Source organism: Embiotoca jacksoni, unplaced genomic scaffold, assembly GCF_022577435.1.
Source record: "Embiotoca jacksoni isolate LCO1_2020_lvr unplaced genomic scaffold, fEmbJac1.0.p SCAF_24, whole genome shotgun sequence".
Taxonomy (NCBI): Eukaryota; Metazoa; Chordata; class Actinopteri; family Embiotocidae; genus Embiotoca; species Embiotoca jacksoni.
The window spans coordinates 1,136,827-1,157,136 of NW_027185375.1; the positions used below are offsets into that span (position 1 = coordinate 1,136,827).

General features: G+C 42.4%; 1 protein-coding gene across 1 annotated transcript; it reads right to left on the minus strand.

Annotated features, from left to right (window-relative positions):
- Positions 1 to 209: 209 nt before the first annotated feature.
- On the minus strand, positions 210 to 18,597 carry LOC138203918 (adenylate cyclase type 2-like). Its single transcript, XM_069158934.1, has 26 exons — positions 18,423 to 18,597; positions 14,947 to 16,282; positions 13,515 to 13,712; positions 12,810 to 12,971; positions 12,164 to 12,313; positions 11,115 to 11,269; positions 10,343 to 10,454; positions 10,031 to 10,158; positions 9,207 to 9,365; positions 8,853 to 9,012; positions 8,379 to 8,555; positions 8,086 to 8,120; positions 7,914 to 7,967; positions 7,600 to 7,663; positions 7,319 to 7,416; positions 7,048 to 7,132; positions 6,586 to 6,723; positions 6,326 to 6,400; positions 5,771 to 5,946; positions 4,468 to 4,552; positions 3,992 to 4,150; positions 3,573 to 3,719; positions 3,348 to 3,455; positions 3,021 to 3,135; positions 2,551 to 2,675; positions 210 to 1,612 (listed from the first exon to the last, which is right to left on the minus strand). Exons 2-26 carry the CDS (start codon positions 15,895 to 15,897, stop codon positions 1,478 to 1,480), a joined length of 3,951 nt encoding a protein of 1,316 aa, XP_069015035.1. The 5' UTR covers positions 15,898 to 16,282; positions 18,423 to 18,597; the 3' UTR covers positions 210 to 1,477.
- Between the last annotated feature and the right edge of the window lie 1,713 nt (positions 18,598 to 20,310).

The window sequence follows — 20,310 nt, forward strand, 5'->3', positions numbered from 1 at the left end:
AACAAACGTCACCGCAGAGCAGGAAGCAGGTGGACTGACACTAGTTTAGCCAATAGGAAGTTAGAAACGACGACCGGGGAAAGGTGTGAACCAATCAGAGCGTTTTGTGGGCGGTACAACGGGGAAATTCCACTGTTCGTGAGTCAAATTACTCACTTTCGGCACATTTGAATTTGACACACAGACACACGCACACTGCAGACACATCAGAGGTTTGAATTTGTTTTATTATTTCATAAATAGAATAGAAAAATATTTCCCTATAGTGAACTTACCAGAGCTCCTTTTCCAGATATACACAATCATATAACAGAAAAAGAGAAATGTTCTGTGCTCAATCAAAATTGGATTGCGATTCAGAACTCCCTTCACAAAATACAACAAATTAGAAAGTGCAATGTCAAATGTGCATTAACTTTTTTATGGCATTATTACACCTCCGGCATAATGTCAGCGTTGGGCCATATTGGATAAAGAAATCATACTTTATATCTACATTACTCATTTGGATTATTTTCATGGCCTGAAAAGTTCAAACTAATCACGATTTCAAAATAAAAGCACAAATTAGAGTCAAATCTGAAAAAATAAATACATTTTACACTGACTGTACAAGATTTTCTTTCCTTTCCCATGAATCATCTTCACGTTTACTTTGTCTCCCATTAGAGGGTGAAGCAAAGTATCAACAAAACTGTTTCAAGTCGCATAAGCAGACTTTTTGTCAGAGCCATCGTTAGTGTTATGAGCATCTGTGCTTTTCCTTCTATCACATGTTCTCAGCAAAACAACAACAACAACAAAAAAGTCTGTTTACACCAGTTTTTCACTACTTTCAAACACACTGAATGTTCTGTACCATTATAGTCGTATGTAAAACACTGAAAGAAAATTTCAGGTAAAACTTGGAGTGAAACAACTGTAAACAAATCAAAATAAAATCCTGAAGATGCTATAAATTGTCATGTTTGTACTTCTACATGATTCTTCATGAAACAAAAGTCATCTTTGTGATTCAGATGTGATAAGTGTACCAAAAAAAACCAACATATTTCAGATTATACATTCACAGAATAATGCACTGAAAAGTGTCCACGGTAGTTTCACATGATAACACAGATACACTTAGCAACACGGTCGTCCTCTGATGGGTCCAGTTGTCTTCTCGCGTCTTCTTTTAAACCAGTCGGGACTTATTTTAGCGTCTCGTCCTGAAGACAAAGGCAGCTCTTCCGTAGATGATTAACAGGTGTTGACCTATGCTGTTACATCTCCGGTTCAGCATTGAGTCAGTGCACGTGTTCGTAATGAAAGCGGTCCTGGCGGAGCACACGCTGGTATTCTATTAAAATTCCCTGCCAGTGATTCCGCGCCTCTGAACCCGAATGATTTAGATCGGCCGCAAACAGACGCCGGCGTTGTCCGGACAAACGGCTACGAGACGCCGCAGCTCGTGTCCAGACTCGGGGCCTGAAATTTAGAACTGGGGAGACGACTGATCCGTGTTAACAAAGTAGGTGGTGAGTTCCCCTTTGCCCTTCACGTTGACTACACCTCTGAGGGTGACGTTGTATCCCACGCTCTGGACCATCTGGGACGTCTCCTCCGTCACCTGGGAGCCCAGACGAACAGAAAATAAAATGGGGGGAAAAAAAGAAAGACATTTTCATGTTTATCCAAACGCCTTTTTTAAAAAAAAATTTTTTTTTATCCACTGGGTTTCTGCTCCAAAAAGGCCCAGAGGTACTGCGTAAAGCTTTTCAAGTTTATTCCACAGATCTGTCCTCCCACAGCGTCCGGCAACGAGCTGCCAGGATTCAGCTGGCCGACCGCAGCGCCAGTATTTTATGAGAAAGAGAAAGCTATGAAAGGAAATGTGTTGTAGCGGGAGTGTGGTCCCGGACTGCGAAACTGCCTTGTTCAGGAGACAGATGGCCCCTTCAGGTGGAAAGTAGCATTTTTGTATCCTCAATTTAGTTTGTGTGATATTTACAAAATATTTATTTGGTCGTTTCTACCTTTTTATATAATAAATGACAGTGCAGACATTCACAGGAAATATGTGGCCAGAGAGCAGCGTGAATTAAACGGTGTACAGCTTTAAGGCGCCTCCACAAACACAGTTGAATAAAAAGCTGTGCAATTAATGTGCCTTCATTTATATGGAAATTGTTGAATTGTTGGGTTTCTCTGTATAATGTCGTAAAGTTCTGCTGTAAGGACTTAAATGCATTTGAAATAACCCGTGTTGTGATTTGACGCTGTATAAATAAAATTTGATTGAATCAATTTGATGCATTTTAAACTGCCGTACTTTTCACCAGTCGTTTTAAAGCTTCCCTTTCCCCTTTTCTCCGTATTTATTATTTAATAACTTTATTGTCACGTCCAGCTTACACACGATCTAATAAACAAAGACCACAGCAATTTTACAATGTATAAAAAAAACACCACTAATTTCCTTTTTTTTTTTTTTTAACTGACATATAATGTAGTATATGTGTCTCGTATATCAGTGTCTTCTCCATCTTCCGACTCTGATTGTCTGACCTGTATCTTGTCGAGCACTCCCGTGCTGTCCATCCTGCTGGCCACGTTCACCGAGTTCCCCCAGATATCATACTGAGGTTTATGGGCTCCGATAACTCCTGCGATCACTGGACCGTGGTTTATTCCTGCAGGTCAACAACACGCAGAAAAAAAATGACGTGTTTTTAAAAACGTAGATCGTAAATGGCCTTAAAATTGCCTCCTGGAAAGTTTGATTAGTCATCTGTGCACTTGTGCTTTCTTCATCACAGGAGGTTTTTTTTTTTGAGCAGTTAACCTTTGAATAAATCCTATAAATGACCTTTTATTGTTTAAACAAGAAAATAATGAGAAAAATAATCTGTCTGAAAGGTGCTGGTTTAGCAACAGTAAACTGTCCAGCCTCATTTCATTTTTCAACATTTTTCTACTATGTACATTTCAATTTACATATTTGCTCTCGTGTCAAAACCCGTCTGGAACAGACTCACCGATCCTGAGTTTGAAGCTGTTGAAAGAGTGCGTGTTGATGAGCTCCAGTTTGCTCATCAGAGCGATGGCGAACTCCACCATGCAGCGCACGTGGCTGTAGGACATCTCACACTTCTGTAGGTGGAGCCAGAGGTCATGTTATTCAGGCAGATCATTAGTGAGGCAGAGTGAGTATTTCTTTGCCCTGTAACAATACGTCAGAACACTGGATTTGCGAGACGAACGTGAGATTTTAGTGTCCCGTTGTTTTAGTGCTGCGGTGGAAAATGATGAAAACTTGAAGGGAACCACGTCCAACTTCGTAGAGGAGCTGTGGGGACACCAACCTTTCTTTTGTCCCCTGGAGGCGAATGCGTCAGCCCCGCGACGGCCATGTACGTGCTGCCGATGGTCTTGATCTTCTCCACGGAGGAGAATTTGGGCTTGGAGAGAAGCTGTGCGAAAAAGAGACACGAAGACGGAGGAGGAAAAGCAGGTCACTGGTTACCAAGTATGAGCAACACGTCAGCGACGATTCCGTCTTTTTTAAAAAGGCATCTCTTTCCTCATACCTCGTCAAAGTCTGATATGATCTCGTTGAGGAAGCGCAAACACTCCAGGCCGTCCCTGTTGGCGCTGCTCTCGCTGTAAAACTCCTTGAACTGAGGCACCGATGCGAACATCACACACACGCAGTCATAAGACTGACTGTACAGGTCCTGAAAAGGAGGTTTTCAAAATAAAGCGAATTCCGGGTTAAGGTGCTTTTGTCGAATTTGCAGCCAGAAGTCGACAGAAGTCGAACCTGTTCAGCTACTTCAGCGAAGGTTTCATACGAATCCCAAACCATCACACCACTGCCGACATTCAAGTGTCATTTGTTCCTACATGTATTTACGTATAAATGGATGTAGTTTGTATTAAAAGACAAGATGTGGATAAGTAATGAGTATTTATTGTGCAACCTCTGCTGCGTTTTGTTTTTATTTACCTGGTTGCGAACAGCTTTGCCCATGAAGAAGGAGGCGACGTGGAGCGGCAGCACGTTCTGCAGGAGGAGCTTGTTGACGTTCTCCATGGTCTCCATCTCCTCTCTTTCCGTCTGGAAACAACGCTCCAGCAGGAAATCTACCCGGCAACCCAGCTCGTCCTGACACAGAAAGAAAGAGATAAGGTGTGTGAGGCGAGGCAGGTGTTTTTGTAAAGCACATTTCAACTCAAAGTGCTTTACCTCAAAAACAGTAAAAGCATCAACACGTTAAGCAAAAGAGAAAGACATTTAAAAAAACATTAAAATAAAAGAAACAAAAATAAGCTAAAGGAATACAGAAATAAAATACAGAAATCAAGAAATGAATTAAGATCCTTAAATTAGGTTCGGGTGACATCACTGCTGGCTGCCGCTTAAATCGGGACACACATCTCCCCTTTCCTCCTTTAAAATGACGGGAAAATTAGCGCACACACCTGTCTGGCCAGTATGAGGCACACAATATAAAAGATGACCAGCCAAACTCCAGACATGATTTGAGGGTCCTTCAGCACGCCGGGCCTGGAAAAAACAAAACAAAACAAAAAAAACACATGTACATTCTTTTATTTGGACACAAACGGGGTGTTGTCTTTTCATGACATATTTCCTGAGACAAGAGTGTCTTGTATCTTCAATCTTCCATGCACCCCCCCCCTCCCCCCGCCGTCCCCCGGCCGGGCCTCTGTCTACAGAAAGCCACTGAATAAATGATGGTGATCTGAAACCCTCAGACAAGGATTCACAATCTGGACTCTGGAGTGGCAGACAAAAGGCAGGAAATCGAACACCTCGGCTGAGCATGACAGACGCTGTGTTGACGGTGGAGAGAGCGGTGAATGAATGCGGACAATGTTGTAGTGCCGGATTACCGAGAGTCTGTGTGACTGTGTGCACCAGCGAACAAGCTTGATTATATATAATTATATCCAAGCACACACACACACGTTTATGTATCTTATTCAACAGTTTGTCCACGAGGACAATGTAAATGTAGAATGTGAGCGAGACGATGAAACTATTGTGCTTAAAGGTTTGTTTTTAGAAACTGATCATTTCCTTTAATGTTGACGTCTCTGTCTTTATTTCTAAAGCACCTTTCAAACAAGAGCTCGAAGTGCTTTCCAGCAAGAAAAATGACATGCAGTGTTCCACATCTAAAGGAACATTTTTAAATATAAAAAGGAAATAAAATGCATAAGAACAGATCAAATGCATAAAATGAAACACAAATAGAGTTGCAATATAAAATAAAGCAATAATATTGCTCTTGCTTTTTTTTAACTAACGAGTGTGTTTGACACTTTGTGAATGTTTCTAGAAAAGAAGGTTTGAAAAAAGAAAAGAAAAAACGCCCATCAAAATTTACAACAGCACAAGTTGTTGCCTCAAAATTGATTACCATGTTAAAAAGACAAGATTCAAATGATGTTTTCAATGATTCAAAGATTTGAGGAGCTGGAACCAGTGAATTACTGAATAGAGTAAAAATGGATTTAAAAAGAAGTATTTCCTGTTGACTGAATTTCCCCCGTAGAAAGATGTTCACCGTCGTTACGTTTTTCTTTACTTTTTGTGCGTCAATACCCGAAATAAGAACTTCGCTTGGGCAGCAAAAGAAAATCAACATCACAAAAAATAAATCAGAGCGGTTTTTCCGTTTATCTTTTTTACGCGAGTCTCAGTCACATGGCGATCCCTGCCGTTTAACTGTCCGAACGGTTTGGCGCCGTTACTCACTTGGTGTTGTTGTAAAGCAGGTCGATCAGGCAGGAGGACCTCGGAGCGTAAACGTGGAGGAAGAGAGCGAGGTAGACCACCACGGCCAGGGTGAGCAGCAGGGCCTTCACGGACAAGCACGTCTTGATGAAGACGATCACTCCCAGCATGGCCAGCAGGCAGCAGTACAGGTAGTACTGTTGAAACGGCGAGGTCGGTGGGAGGAGAAGCACGTGGGTATGACAGGCTGGATATGATGTTCGCAGACTGTACTGAATCTCTTAATGTCTTTAAAGATTAAACATAATAAATCGTTATGAGCTGCCGTAGCGAAAGAAGGAAAACCTTCGCTCTTATGTCAGGAATTAATTTGAATTTTTTTTTAAATGCCGTGTTGGATCCAATTTATTTAAAGCCAAGTTTCAGCATGGTGTATTAAATTTAAAGATTACGCTAAACTTGTTAAGAAAGTACAAGTAAACCAAGAATAAATAGGAACGTTAACACTTAAAGTGCGACAAAATGGGATTCTTTGTCGAAGGTTATTATAAAACTAGTTAAACTGGAGGGACTCACAGGTACAGTGTAGAGTTTGAGACCTTCCAACTCTGTCCTGGCGATTGAGGTGCAGTTGTTTCCTGGGAGGAAGAACTGGAAGGAAAAGCAACGTGGTGGAGGAGAGAAGGACGACAAGAACAAAACAACAAAGAGGATCATCTGATGAATCAACAAAAAAAAGCTTGATAGACAATACAGACACCAAATGTTTAATTTATGACTGAAAGGAAACAAAAAAAAGTAACTTTGATGGCGAAATGGCTGAAAAAGGAACTTACAAAGTTGAGGACGGCCATCAGAAGAGTGATGAGCACGGTGAGAATGACAATAAAAAGTCGCAGCGCCGCCCTGGTGGAGAGAACGCGCGACAGCCCAGATATCCATTGGACGCTCAACGGCATCTTGGGGCGCCATTTCTGGGAGAAAAAAAAACCAAAAACATGCACACATTTAATATAGAAGCATTGATGGTCTCTGTGCTGGCAGTAGGTCATTAACTTTCTAAAAAAAAAAGTTTTTGGGCAGATTGATTTTGGCTGCAATACATTTCATTTTTCATTCACTTGCATTCAATTATTGCTGAAAAGCGACTGACAGGAAATTGGGGGAAAAAAAAGGTCTTGCCATCATCCAATCATTTGCTGCCACTGAAGACATAAGAGATAGATTATCTGTTGATATGAAAATCTGTCCATTTTACCAATACGGCACAGGGTTATGAGTAAAAAGGGTTTGTTTACCTCCAGGTATCCGGTGAAAGCGATGGAGAGCAGCAGCACCAGCACTGGGAAGGTCGCACCGTAGGACACGGCCATCTCAAAGTTCCTGACGGGAGTGACAATGTATGATTTACACTTTTTATTCTGCAATTATCAAAGATTTGTGCTTGCGAGAAGGCAAGCAAGAAAACTGGTCTCAAACTGGATTTGTAAGAGAGCTGATTTCAGGGCGAACAAGTCTGATACTGCAGCGTTGGCCGCGTGGATGAACGTGAACCGAAGTGCTTCTCACCTTTTAGAGACGAGCATCTGGACAGCGAAAATGGTCACAAAGATGTAAGCGATGCAGATCATCGAGTGGTGCAAACCGTCCACTTCTGAGAGGCGGAACTGGAAAACAAACAGGTCGAAAAGAAGTTTTCTATAGTTTGCTTTAACTAAAAACAAGGTCGATCAATATTGTTTTTCAGACACACACGGCCACAAAAACACACTTGCTTGCTTATTTATTGCGACTATACACTTCCATAAAAAAAAAAAACGCCTTCCTCGTAGATCAGAGGAGGGATCTACCTGTTTCTCCAGGCTGAGGTTGTTGAACAGCAGAGTCAAACAGTTGAGCTTCTTTGCTTGTCTCCTGAAAGAGAAAAGAAGAATCAGAGGAGGAACGATAAAGATCAGGAACTACTGACAGACCGGATAAAAAATTTAGCAAGGAATCAATGAAATCATCTCTATTAATGAAGATCTACATGGTCAGGGAAAACTTAGATGAATCATATTTACAAAAGAGTGTTTCTTGGCTTCGGTTATATTGCATTGATTCAATAATTAAATGTATTACAATTAAAGAAGCACTATGAAAATAATACTTAAGAAAAAGGTACCCTGCATTGTCCAATGTGTCCAGAGATCCCCGAACAACGTTATCGACGACCAAACTGGGACACAATAAACACAAATTATTCATGTGGGACTCTGGATTATTAATGGTGGTGAATGTTTTGCTGTAGTTGTTGAATATTTCACAGCTTCTTTGAATAATTCTTTGTTTCTTACCAGGACGGGTTGTTCTGAGAAGAGACTGGTCTTTCCTAAAACAACACACACACACACACACACACACACACACACACACACACACACACACACACACACACACACACACACACATTGTCACACGCCGCACGACCAACGGTCACCTCTCTCAAATATACAACAGGGAGCTCCTGATCAAACGCTGGTGAGATGGGTGGCGTGATGCACCGTCCATTTAAAAAACAACAACAACAAAAATCACAGCTCAGTACGAGAGAGACAAACTAAGCCGGGTAGCAGCACGAAAAACTCACTGCAGACAGGTGCGACTGGTTCATGGCAACATTGGCGGCGACGATGGGCTTCTTGGAGGTCTTGGCGTCGGGGTTGCTGAGGTCTGCGAAGGGGTGGATGGTCTGCCAGGACTGGAGGTACTGAGACATCCGGACCGACGCCCGCTGCCTGTTCTCTCCCGACGCCGGAATGCTTCCCTGAAATAAAGACAGAAATGACTACAGCGTCACTTTTTTTGAACTGTTTTTCCTGCACGTCCTTCACCGGAGCGAGATCACCGCGGAGACCGTTATCACCGCAATACAGAGATCGGTAACTGGCACCGGAGATTCCTGTTGCAGTTACTGTCATTTTTCTTTTCTATGGTTTTCCTATTTTTTTTTTTAGGAAATGCAAATCCCATAAAAAAGTAATAATCCTGTACAGATTACGTGCTGTTAGCTGAAAAATATTAGACTACAATACATGCACGTCACAGAAATGGGGCCTCGTACCAGTTTCGACCTCCTGGAGATACTGTCTGGCTTGTGGGGGTCAATCACCAGGTATGTTTTTCGCCCTTTAAGAAGAGGATCCCGACTCCCCCCGTCCCCCTCCTCAACTTGGTACGCTCCATTCAAGTGTTGCAGTGTCTCCTCTGTGATGTGGACTCGCCTATTTATGGTAATAATAAAACAACATGAAGAGAAATATTTCATAAAGGCTACAGAAAGGACAACAAAATTCTAAAGGATTCATTTTTATGGTCACTGAACTCATTTCTTTGTCAGTTTATTACATTTCCTGAGAAAATATTAACACCAACTCAGATTTCTATCATGTCTGATCTGACTTTAAGACTTTCTCACCCAGGAAGACCTCCAGACTCCATGTGGTTGGCTAAAGTCACGTCATGTGACCACACGTCGTACTGCCATTTCTGCAAGCCAATCACACCGCAGAGCACGTTGCCAGTGTGAACGCCGACCCGCATGCTGACCTCGACTCCTGTCGCCTCTCGCAGTTTACTACAAGGGGAAAAGCATATTGCTAAAACATAATACAATAAAATATAATATAATATATAAAAACGGTGTCTCACAGAAATGTTTAGTTCGGCTAATTTCTGGCACTCATTGTTAGACTAGACTGTATGTTTCGAGTCTGAGTTTAGGCATAGCATTAAAAAGAGATCCGCTTCAACATATTCAAATTGAAGTCAAAATTAAGATTAAGAGAAAACCTCAATGTCCTCAAATTCTTATTATAGTTGAAAAATCTAAGAGAACCACAAATCTCCATCTTTGATCTACATGGTGTCTAAAATGAACACAAAACCTCTTTGAAAATGTGCAGTTTGAGAATATTTATTGACAATACATATCTGATGGTGCTTCCCTATTCTTTTTACTGTGTGCTCTCAGTTTTAATAAGCAGTGTGGTTTCAGATGTGTCACGAGAACTCCGAGGAAGTTAAACAGACGACAATAACATCGGACGCATATTTAGAGAATTGACCCCATTGCTAGTTTTGTACATTAAATGCATTTACTACACACAACAAAAGATTTCTTCAACGTTGCAAGCCTCTATAAGGTGCAGAAGAGAAGAAAGAGAATGGCAAAAGCCAAAATCAAAGGTGGGGGTGATCAACCTCGACAGCAGCAAAAACGTCAGATTCCTACAGACTGACCTGATGGCGGTGCACATGTCCAGCCCCATCTGAACGCAGTTCCTTGCGTGGGTGGGAATGGGGTCAGGCAGACCGGACACACAATAGTAGCAGTCGCCGAGGATCTTAATGCGAAGACACCCGTTCCTCTGCAGGCGGAAAGACACAAAACAAGAGAGAAAAGGAGGTGAGTGAGTCTCAAGAGTTCAGACCTGACACAACTATCATTTGTGAGGAAATAATAATAATAATAATAATAATAATAATAATAATAATAATAATACAAAAAAAAAAAAAAGAGAGTCCATTTTGGACCACACGTCATTTTTTCACCTTGGCGATGTCGTCGAATCTTCCGAAAAGCTTGTTGAGAACAGCGACCAGCTCCTCTGGTGAACAGGTGCTCGCCAGCTTCGTGAAGCCGACGATGTCTGCATACAGGATGCTGCACAAACGGACACACGCCTTATTGCTAACTTGTCTCCTAAACTGCATTATTCTATTTCATGTCCTTCTCCTAAATCACTTTGAGCTGCATTCTATGTGTGAAAGGCGCTCCATAAATAAAGTTTATTATTACTATTACTAGACGTGCATTCATGATGACAGTAACTTTAGAGTTTAGAGATCTATAGTCTACATAATTACCAGATATTTCTTGACAATTATTGTGTCATTCAAATGTATTTTACAAATGGTGCCGTGGGTGTTTGAAAGAGGATTTCTATACCAATACACCTGATTGGTCACAAAATAACCAAAATAAAGTGTCTATAAATACTGACAAAACATTGGCAGCCGTTTTGTGCATATTAATTGTTTAATTATACAATAAAATGATCATGAATGAACCATAATTGGATCAAATTAGTTGTGTGTTGTTGTTTTTTTGCTTGTTAAACCTGCTTAGTAAAACCCCTGTATACCATTTCAGACATTCAATAGGAGCTGGGTAAGATGTGGGACGTGATGTTGCTTTGACAACAATCATCAAAAATAAACATCGCAGAGAGGTGAAGCAATAGAAAAGAACGGAGAGCATCTTTGGAAAAACCGACACGTTCGACAACTTCCCCCTCGAACAATTCAACAGCGTGATGATCACCTGACATCTTTGTGCTGCCGTATGTAGAGGCTGTGAAAGTTGTGGAAGTTGGATAGATTCTCCTGGTCGCTCTTGGGCTTGGACAGCCTCTTTATCACCTCTGTTTTCAGCTCCATGGCGATGTACCGCGGCAACACCGACAGGAGGAGCTGCTCCTGTTGCCGTGGAAACAGACAGGACGGGGAGGAGGGGGCGTGGGGGTGGTGGTGTTAATGTGTGTTTTCGAGACCCCTCGCGCACTGGCTCATCGGATTGCAGTCTTACAGAGGTGACAATCTATTCACAAAGGTTGTAAAAGAAGTAGGCGGCCATCAAAGGCCTCCTTGAAGCGATGCCATGTTTACTTAGTGGATCACGTTTCATGTGTTTGTTTACGGACTGTGAATAGAGCCCATTTAAGTTTGCCTATTCTATCGCTGCCGGGCTTCCCGACGAGTGAATGATTAATCTATTGGCCTAATAGCAAGAAAAGCATACAGTAAACGAAAGCACCGCTGTCCACGTAAAGAGCCCTTTAATGAGAGCGATTACACATAACGATTTTAAATTCAGAGTGAATGAAACAGGATGTCCAGAGGAGACCCGGAGAAGAGACGGTAGATTTCTCCAATGAGCAAACATCCACTTCATCAAACCAAGTCATAAAAGGGGGAGTTTTTAATAATACTTAAACAAGTAGTTCATATTTAGGTTAAAACATGCACTGGCTGATGCTTCTACAGCATAGAAAGTTAAATTAAGTTCCTGGCTTGTCATCGTTTTGTATTTTACAGTGAAGCTGCAGTAAAAAAAAATAATTCTGTTTTTAAAGAAAATTATAATATCTGAACCAATTTGAGTGAAGTCCCTATTACGGTGAGGTGAGCTGGGTTTGGTTTATGTCTTTTTATATAAGAAGTGAACTGCACTGAAGCAATACAAAGTGAGGGGAGCAAAAATAAACATTTATTCAAATATTAAAGTTTGTTTTGCCTTAATTTTGAAGGGCTATGTTTGAATGAAAAGAAAGAAATGATTTGGTTAAACTGAAGCAACACTCAATTTCAAACCTGCTGATATTTCCTTATCTCCTTCTGGGAGCGGATGGCGCTGAACTCTTCTCTCTTCTGATTGGATATCCTGAGATCGTGCTCGGTCATCCACAGGTGAAAAACCCCGACGCAGTTCACGCACACGAACAGCACAGCATTCGCCACCAGCTAAGGAGGAAGTCAGAGGACGAGAGAGGATTTATACTTTCTGAAAAATCCTCACAGCTGAGTCACTGTTGTGAAACTGGCATTTTTATTACTAACTGAAAAGCACACATTTGTTTACAAAGACAAACTTTTTCTGTATAATTAGTTTTACGACTTCTCCGTACAAAAATAACAGCCCATTCAGATCATTTCCATATTTCTTCCAGAGGAACTGAGCCCGGCTAATCACACACTACAAAATGCTATTGTGCAGGTTCACTCAAGCGTCATGTAACATTTGAATTTGGATACTGTGCACCTTTCTCTAGATGTGCAGATTATTTGCAAATTTTCTGCCTTACATTTCCATGTTGAAGCTTTATAACGTGCAGCTATTCAACCTTTATTTATCAAAAAGGAAGTAAGCTGAAACAATGACACGGCGAAAACCCTTTAAGGGCTGCCATTCCATTTGTGCGTTGTTTTTTTAATCGGTTCAAACGCGGCGAGCGTTTACCTGGACAGCCAGGTCGGGTGTCTCCGGGCTGGTCACGGGGACGTAGATGCTGATGATGACGATGTGTGAGACGCTGGTGCCTATTCCGACCATGAGGGCCCAGGCCAGCGAGAGAGGCAGCACCGTGTACACGCTCAGAGAGAGGAAGAGGAAGAACGCCACCTGAGAAGGTCGGAACAAAGACTCAGAGCAGGGGTCTTCAACGTTTTTCAGGCCAAGGGCCCTCAAACTGATAGAGAGATGGAGCAGGGACCCCCTACTATATATACTGTATTAAAAAAGATGTTTTTTTTAATATTAAACTGGAGGAGTGCAGGAGGCTTGGAGGGACGGGTCCAGGCTGGTCTCGCTCTGTGAGTGAACCAGCTTGAGAGAGCTCCTGTGTGTCGCTGAATGTGTGAATTTCTGACTGAAAGATAACATCTTCTGCCTCTATTTATCCAGTCGCTACAATATGTTAGATTCATGTTAATGTGTATTTAAAGACATTTCAATTTGTGGAAAAAAGAAATTGGAAAAAAAAAAGAAGAATTGTCTAATCAACCAAAAAAAAATTTCACGGACCCCCTGCAGTACTTCCGCGGACCCCCCTAGGGGTCGTGGACCGCCTGTTGGAGACCTCTGACGTAGAGAGTTAGAGAGGTGGACGACGCCAAAAATAAAACTCATCTGTTCCCTCGCTGTCTCTTTTCGCTTCCCTCTCACCTGCTCCCACGTCCTAACGGGCTCGTCCGTGAAGATGAAGACGATGGCGGTGACGTACAGCGTCCCCCAGACGAAGAGGGCCAGCGCTCCTCCGCAGCGCCTCACGGTGGCCAGCCAGGGCAGGCAGACGAGCAGCAGCGCACTCAGGCAGAGGACCACGCAAACCACCGACAGAGCGCCGACGTGGTTGACGATGTTCTGCGCAGAGACGAGAGAGAGCGAAAGTCGAAGCGATTAGTGCGAACTCAGCAAAAAAACAAAACAAAAAAAAAAACGTCAAACGCTTTCAGTTTTATTTCCTCTGTCAACCCGAAATAAAGTTCACGAGAAGACACAAAACAGAGGAAAAAGGAGAACTTTGGGATGAGAAGGCGTATCTTCAGAGCTTCCCCGTTCCATGGTCCCGTTCTGACTCGGCTGCTTACGACGTCCGACCAAAACAGCGGTCGGCCCAACACGTTAAAACGCCTTTAGTCATCAGACGTGAAAGCGAGGCTGAGCTCCTAAACAGGTGGCGCCGTGTTTTTAATCTGCTCCCGCCGACGTGAACTGACGGTATTTTCGTTTTTGCAAAGAGAGTGAGGGTAATGGTCATTTAAAAAAAAAAAAAAAAAATGGAAATACTAGTTTTTACTGAACGTTAAGGTCGATTTAAAGCAGCGGCTGATTAATAAATTCGTTTTGGATGCAGCTGAACGGGCTAGTGCGGTGATGTTTACGCATTACGCAGCAAATCCTTTATTGTTTAATGAGTAAACTCTGTTTGAAAACATGAAATAATTGAAACTTCTTTCTTAAAAAAAAAAACAACAACACGTGTTAATGTTTAGAAATCTAATCGGTGGAGGCCGAGATCAGGAGTCTACTCTGATCTGGCAGTAAAGAGTCTTTTCTCTTCACTGATATGCGAGACATGTTTAGTCTTCTCGTTTGCTTCTTCGTCATCTGACAAAAACACGATATTGAACAGATTTAATTGCGGGATATAATTACTGTGTCAATCATCAGAAAAATAATCTGCCACTTTTCTGATAACCGTTCAGTCATTTTTCAAGCCCAAATAGTTTTAGTCGTTTTTTTTTTTGTTTTGTTTTTTTTTTTGGGGGGGGGGGGGGGATTTCCAGAGTGAGAACTTGCTGCTTTTTGTCATATTGTGTAGTGACATGACCAGCTTTTGGTTTTGAGCTTATTGTTGTCCAAAACAAGACATTTGTACAACGCGTGCTCCAAAAATATTGCCTATATTTAGAGGAGTAAACAACGGAGAAGAAGCAGCCAAACCTCGCGCTGGAAAAGCTGTAATTTGCGAATGTTTGGGACTTTTGTTTCATAATGAACTTAACTATTAACCGATTGTGAACCCCGGTATGTGTATTTCCTCAAGAGAAACGTGGCGGGTCGCTTGTGCGCGGAGGCAGCGTGTCCGTCTCACCCGGTCCGTGGTGGAGATGAGGACGATGACGGCCACGCAGAACAGCAGCGACAGCACCAGTCCGGACAGCATGGCCGGCGTCTCCTCCACGCACTGCAGGAAAGCCCTGTGGACGGCCTGGTAGCAGCCGCACACCCCTTCCTTCACGCTCCGCCCGGACCGGGTGCTCCTTTTGTCCTCGTCTCCGTCCTCCTCGTCCCACCCGGCGCCGATGCTGTCCCCGTTTTGGCTGATTTTACGCGAGACGTCGGGCGGCGGGGGCGAACTGCCGCCGGGCGAGTTTTCCGTTTTGGAAACGTCGGCGTCGCCGTCGTCGTCGTCTGGGCTTTTTTGGGTGGTTCTGTTCGACAGGGGAGCGTCCGAACCGGATTCGGACAGATCGACGGGACAGGCGGCGCTCGTCTTTTCGAAAGCGTTTCCGTCCAGCTCGGATAAGTCTTCGTCGCGGATACCGGTGCTGAAACTGGCGCAAGTGTGACCAGGGCTGGACTTGGCGCTGCTGTAGGCCGAGTCGCTGACGCTGCTCTTTTGCAACGGAGCGCCGTCAGCATTTTGTAGCTTATGGCGGGATGAGTCGACCCGGGCCTCGCCACCCGCAGCCTGCGGGGTCTCGCCGGCTCCTCGCGACAAAGAATTGGTCTTGAGCGGTTCGGGGGCCTGTGCCGTTTTTGCCACACCCACCTCCGCGGACACCTGGGACACGCCGAGTCCTGAGGGGCTCCCATCTGCAAAATGACTTTCAGCTCCTTGTAATTTTAAGTCGCCGCTTTGTCCGGAGAGTTTTAACTTGTCTGTTGTTTGACCGAAGTCATCGAGCGCCAGGATATTACCCGCAGTCATTTTGCCCTCCCCGTCGCTGGAGCTGACGACAATATCCGGCACTGAGGACACCTGCGACGCCTCTTCTCCAGACCTCCCCGCGTCCCGAAGACCTCGGGACTCGTCTGGCATCGCGACCCGAGCGCGAAGGATCTCGCCGTCTATCGACCTGTCACTCTCGCTTCACCTGGCCGTCCGTCAGCCTGTCCGCATGACAAACCCACGCCCGAACAGTGTTTACATCTTTATCTTTTCGTTGTCAGGTGTCGTTTATGTCCGCGCAGCGAGGAGAACTTCAGCCCGCGTCCGTGCGGCAGTTTCGAGACTTTCCCAGAGAGTCGCAGCGCCTCCGCTTTGAGTATTCTCCAACGGCTAAACGCTGAAGATGTTAATAAACGTTCTCTCCGAGGTCGCGGTGATCTGCTAAGGTCCAAAAGATCGGCAGCAAGGAGCCTCGGGCCGCGGCACAAGCTCCGTTGACGAGCGCTGATCCGCACTGGGAGGAAGAAGAGTCTCCCTGCCACAGGGATAAAAAAAGAAAAAAAAAGAAAAGATAACCAATTAGAAAAGTTACAACAGCATAAAACTAAGAATAAACAAAAGATAAACACATATTCAGTGTCAGAATCTTAGCTCAGAGACGGCTGTCTGTGGCACTCATATAAAGTCCCATAATAAGAGCAAACAAGTTGTTCCGACGCGTGCTTATAATTCCATTCAAACGAGACGCTTCTTTTAGTCATTTCCCCATTATGCAAAAAAACTTGTTGGTCGAGCTGCAAGCTCTTCCCCATAAAAATGCACACACACGCACACACACACACCAGTCAGGTGTGTACCGGAATGAATGCCAGAGACGCACCCAACGCACATGAAAAACATGTTTTCCAGTCACCACCTCCACTCTGCGGTTGACTCTCATCTACGTCTCTGTTGCTTTCCTCTTCTGCTTCTTGTCCTCCGTCCGTCTGGCTTTTTTTTTCCGAAACCCAATTGTCTCTCTGTGCCCAGCGAATGCGGGAAATATCACCACCGTCCTTCCTCATACCCTTCTCTGCTTTAAAAGACACCGTTGATTCCGGGATTAAAAATGTCCTTTTAATCCGCCTCCTCTGCTCCAGATACATATCTGATTTAACAGCAAAATCGCGGAGGGATTACGCAGTAATTCGTCTGATTTATACCTTTCACCTTGATTGACCTGTGACCAGCTTTTACAGTAAATGACAACAATCCAGTTTCTTTTCTGCGCTTCGGCACAGGGATACTGCGTACGTTTAAGGTCAAAACACAAGTGTGATACTGTGCGGTCTTGACAGGACATTTATTTTTGTTACTTCTATGGAACGGGCGTCTCTTCCCCCCGTTTGCTGGTTTCGCTACTCTGTTCTGCTTGTCTGTGACGAAGTTGACAAAAAAATAAGGGTTTTTCCAAAATCGTATTAAGATCATATCTCAATCCAGTAACTTTGTATTTCTATTGGTTTTTATTACGTAAATGTCCCAGTTTCTGAAAAAGAAGAAGTTGTAAGTCATGTAGTTATTAAGGTATTAGTAAGGTGTTGACAAATTCAAAGAAAAATGAAAAAAAAATTCAGTTACGTTTAGGGAGGACCGAGTACAATTTTTTTGTGGTCACTTTTCAATGAGACACATCTACATGACCAACCATGAAAATACCTAAATTGTCTAACATCTCCTGATGTACTCCAACTTTGGGTTTGCCACCTTTTGACAAAAGTACCGATTAATGTGTCAAGTATTTTCTGAATGAATGCCCTGGAATGACGATACAATGTGTGGAACAACTGAAAAATGTTCATCATTACTTAGCAGATGTTCAAGGTCAGCTTGACTTAATCCCCCCAAAAAAACTGTGGTTATTATATCAGACAAACAAAAGGAGCAAATGAATATATTTAAGAATACAGAAGAAGCTTATATTTAACATTTTTGACTGAGAGACTGTTAAAGCGTTTCACCTTCATTTGTTCCCAGTAAACACCGTAAGAAATGATCAAAGTTTTTCAGTGATTTCAGTGTTACAAATGCAAATGCAAAATAAATGTCCACCAAGTTCAAATTTTAGCCGGAGCCTGCTAAAATAAAATAAAATAAATACATCACCTGCATGTTAAACCTAAGAAATGTTGCGTTTGCGAGGAGTGTTAAAAGTAAACTGTGACATAGAAAAGTCAATGTCAGTGTTGAGAAAGCTATCTGAAATCTAAGAGGCGATCTGTGGCTTCATAGATGATGGCAGCAGGTTGATAAAAGTCACTCGAAAAATGTGTCAGTTTGATAAACATAGAGATATGAAATCTGTCATGGTCATATTGTTTTAAAAAAATATCAATTTGTTGGTCACATAAGGACTCATTACTACAGTTTAGAAAACAAATGTTGTCCTGTGAATATTTATAATATATATATATATATATATATATAATATATATATATATACATTTTCGTCAAACTTCTCACGATGGTTAGTAGTTTCGTATCTTATGTTATCAATATTGAGTTTATCGGATCAATATTTAACAGTTCAATGGGTTAAACTAGACGTGATAGGAAATTAACAGATGCGCTTAAGTACGAAAAGTATATCAATTTAAAAGAAGTTAATTTGTGAGAAGGAAAAACGATATTCTTACCTCATTGCTTGTAAATGTTAATCTTTCCCTCACTTTTAACGCGAGGTGGCTGACACACGATAAGGATCATTTTCCTGTGCGTATTTATGGCTCAACTTCCTCCGTCATCCTTTCAATGTTGGCAGAAAACACTCGCAGACGCGTTTGATCTTGACGAGACGCTAAAAAAAAAGTCGTAAATATCTTTCTAAAACCGACTTTTCTTTTAAAATGCAGACGTTAGAAAGTCGGCGTCCGGCTGTGCGCACGAGCGGGCTGGCTGTGCGCACGAGCGGCCGTCTGCGCGAAGTCTGGGCGCGAGCGATGCAGGTGAGTGCGGGCGGGGGCGTGCGCACGCGAGCACGAGCACGAGCACCCTGCTCTGGCAGCAGGCAGCTATGCAAATAGGATAAAGGTAAACAGAGGAGATGGAGAAGGAGGACGAGTCAAAGGTCAGACTACAAACAGCTTTCCTCAGCATCAACACACTGGGAGTTCACATGTAAAGCTGCAAGGAATAATTTCAAGGTGAAGAAACTTCGATATGTAAATAAATTCATTTAAATCATTACAATAAAAGAATGAAATTTGTGGCAAAATTACAAAATATGACTATTGTAATAAAATATAATAAATGGGGATTATGCAATACATTCTACTCAAATCATTTTAGGGCATATTGCATTTTTCTGATTGGTATATTGTAAAATAAATCCACAAAGTCTGACATCTATCTACATTTAAGATACTGAATTTTTCTATTATCCAACCATCCATTATCTATACCCGCTTTATCCTGAAAAGGGTCACGTGGGGGCTGGAGCCTATCCCAGCTCACATTGGGCAAAGGAAGGGTACACCCTAGACAGATCGCCAGTCTATCACAGGGACAACACATAGAGAGACAGAAACAAAGACCATTCACGCCTAAGGGCCATTTGTAGAATCACCAATTAACCTGAGGTGCATGTTTTTGGATGGTGGGAGGAAGCCCAAGTACCTGGAGAGAACCCACGCAGGTACATGGAGAACATGCAAACTCCGCGCAGAAAGACCCAGGCCCGGATTCGAACCCTGAACCTTTTTGCTGTGAGGCGACAATGCTAACCACTCCACCACTGTGCCTCCCGTTTTTCTATTATTACTATTTTTATTTTATTAACACCGCCAACCTTTGTTCTGCCTGAACAATCAAAACTTGATATTGAAATCCAGCATCATTCTCACAAAATGTGTACGCCAAGACAGAGCACGTGGTTCTACATGGAATAACATGAAAGCATTGCAAAAGAGGCATATTCTAAATAAAGTGCAGAAACCAGATGAAACATGTGGCAAACAGTGCAAAAAAAAAAAATCCCAAAAAAAGAAAATTGTGCAAAGATGAATGTAAAGACAAGGCAAAAAAATAATGCAAAGATTCGAATACAATACAATACAATACATGAGCAAAAAACAAGCCAAAACTTTGGCAAAAATGGGATTAAAATAGTACAAAGACAATATCATAACTTGAGGGTGCCACATTCCCCTTCATGTTATGATATTTACATAGATCTTTATGCAGCTTTATGATTTTTTTTTAAATCAATAACATGGTGCTATTTTCTCAATTGTGTTAAATACATAAAACCCACATTCATAACAATGATATTCTGAAACAGTTTTAGTGACATCATGATGGTAGAAAATAGTCATATGTAGAATTTTTTTTTTTTTTAAACTTAAAAAGACAGAAAATGACAATGATATTGAAGAGCTGCAGTTTCAAAGAGTGAAATGGGTTAAATTAATTCTTCTTCTGTTTAAAAAAGTATTTCTGTCTTTTCTTTTCTTTCCTCTCCCACTCCCTCCTTTGTGTATTTCATTTTCAATCACACAGCTTTATTGGTGTAGTAATAATTTCCCA

What these genes read in the sequence shown, in the direction of transcription:
- LOC138203918 (XM_069158934.1), bottom strand. Translation starts at nt 15,897, where the DNA reads ATGCCAGACGAGTCCCGAGGTCTTCGGGACGCGGGGAGGTCTGGAGAA. An exon ending in ACCTCAGCCTGGAGAAACAG is followed by an intron (nt 7,417 to 7,599) that starts GTAGATCCCTCC and finishes TTTGTTTTCCAG; the next exon opens with TTCCGCCTCTCAGAAGTGGA. An exon ending in GCCTCATACTGGCCAGACAG is followed by an intron (nt 4,151 to 4,467) that starts GTGTGTGCGCTA and finishes TTTCTGTGTCAG; the next exon opens with GACGAGCTGGGTTGCCGGGT.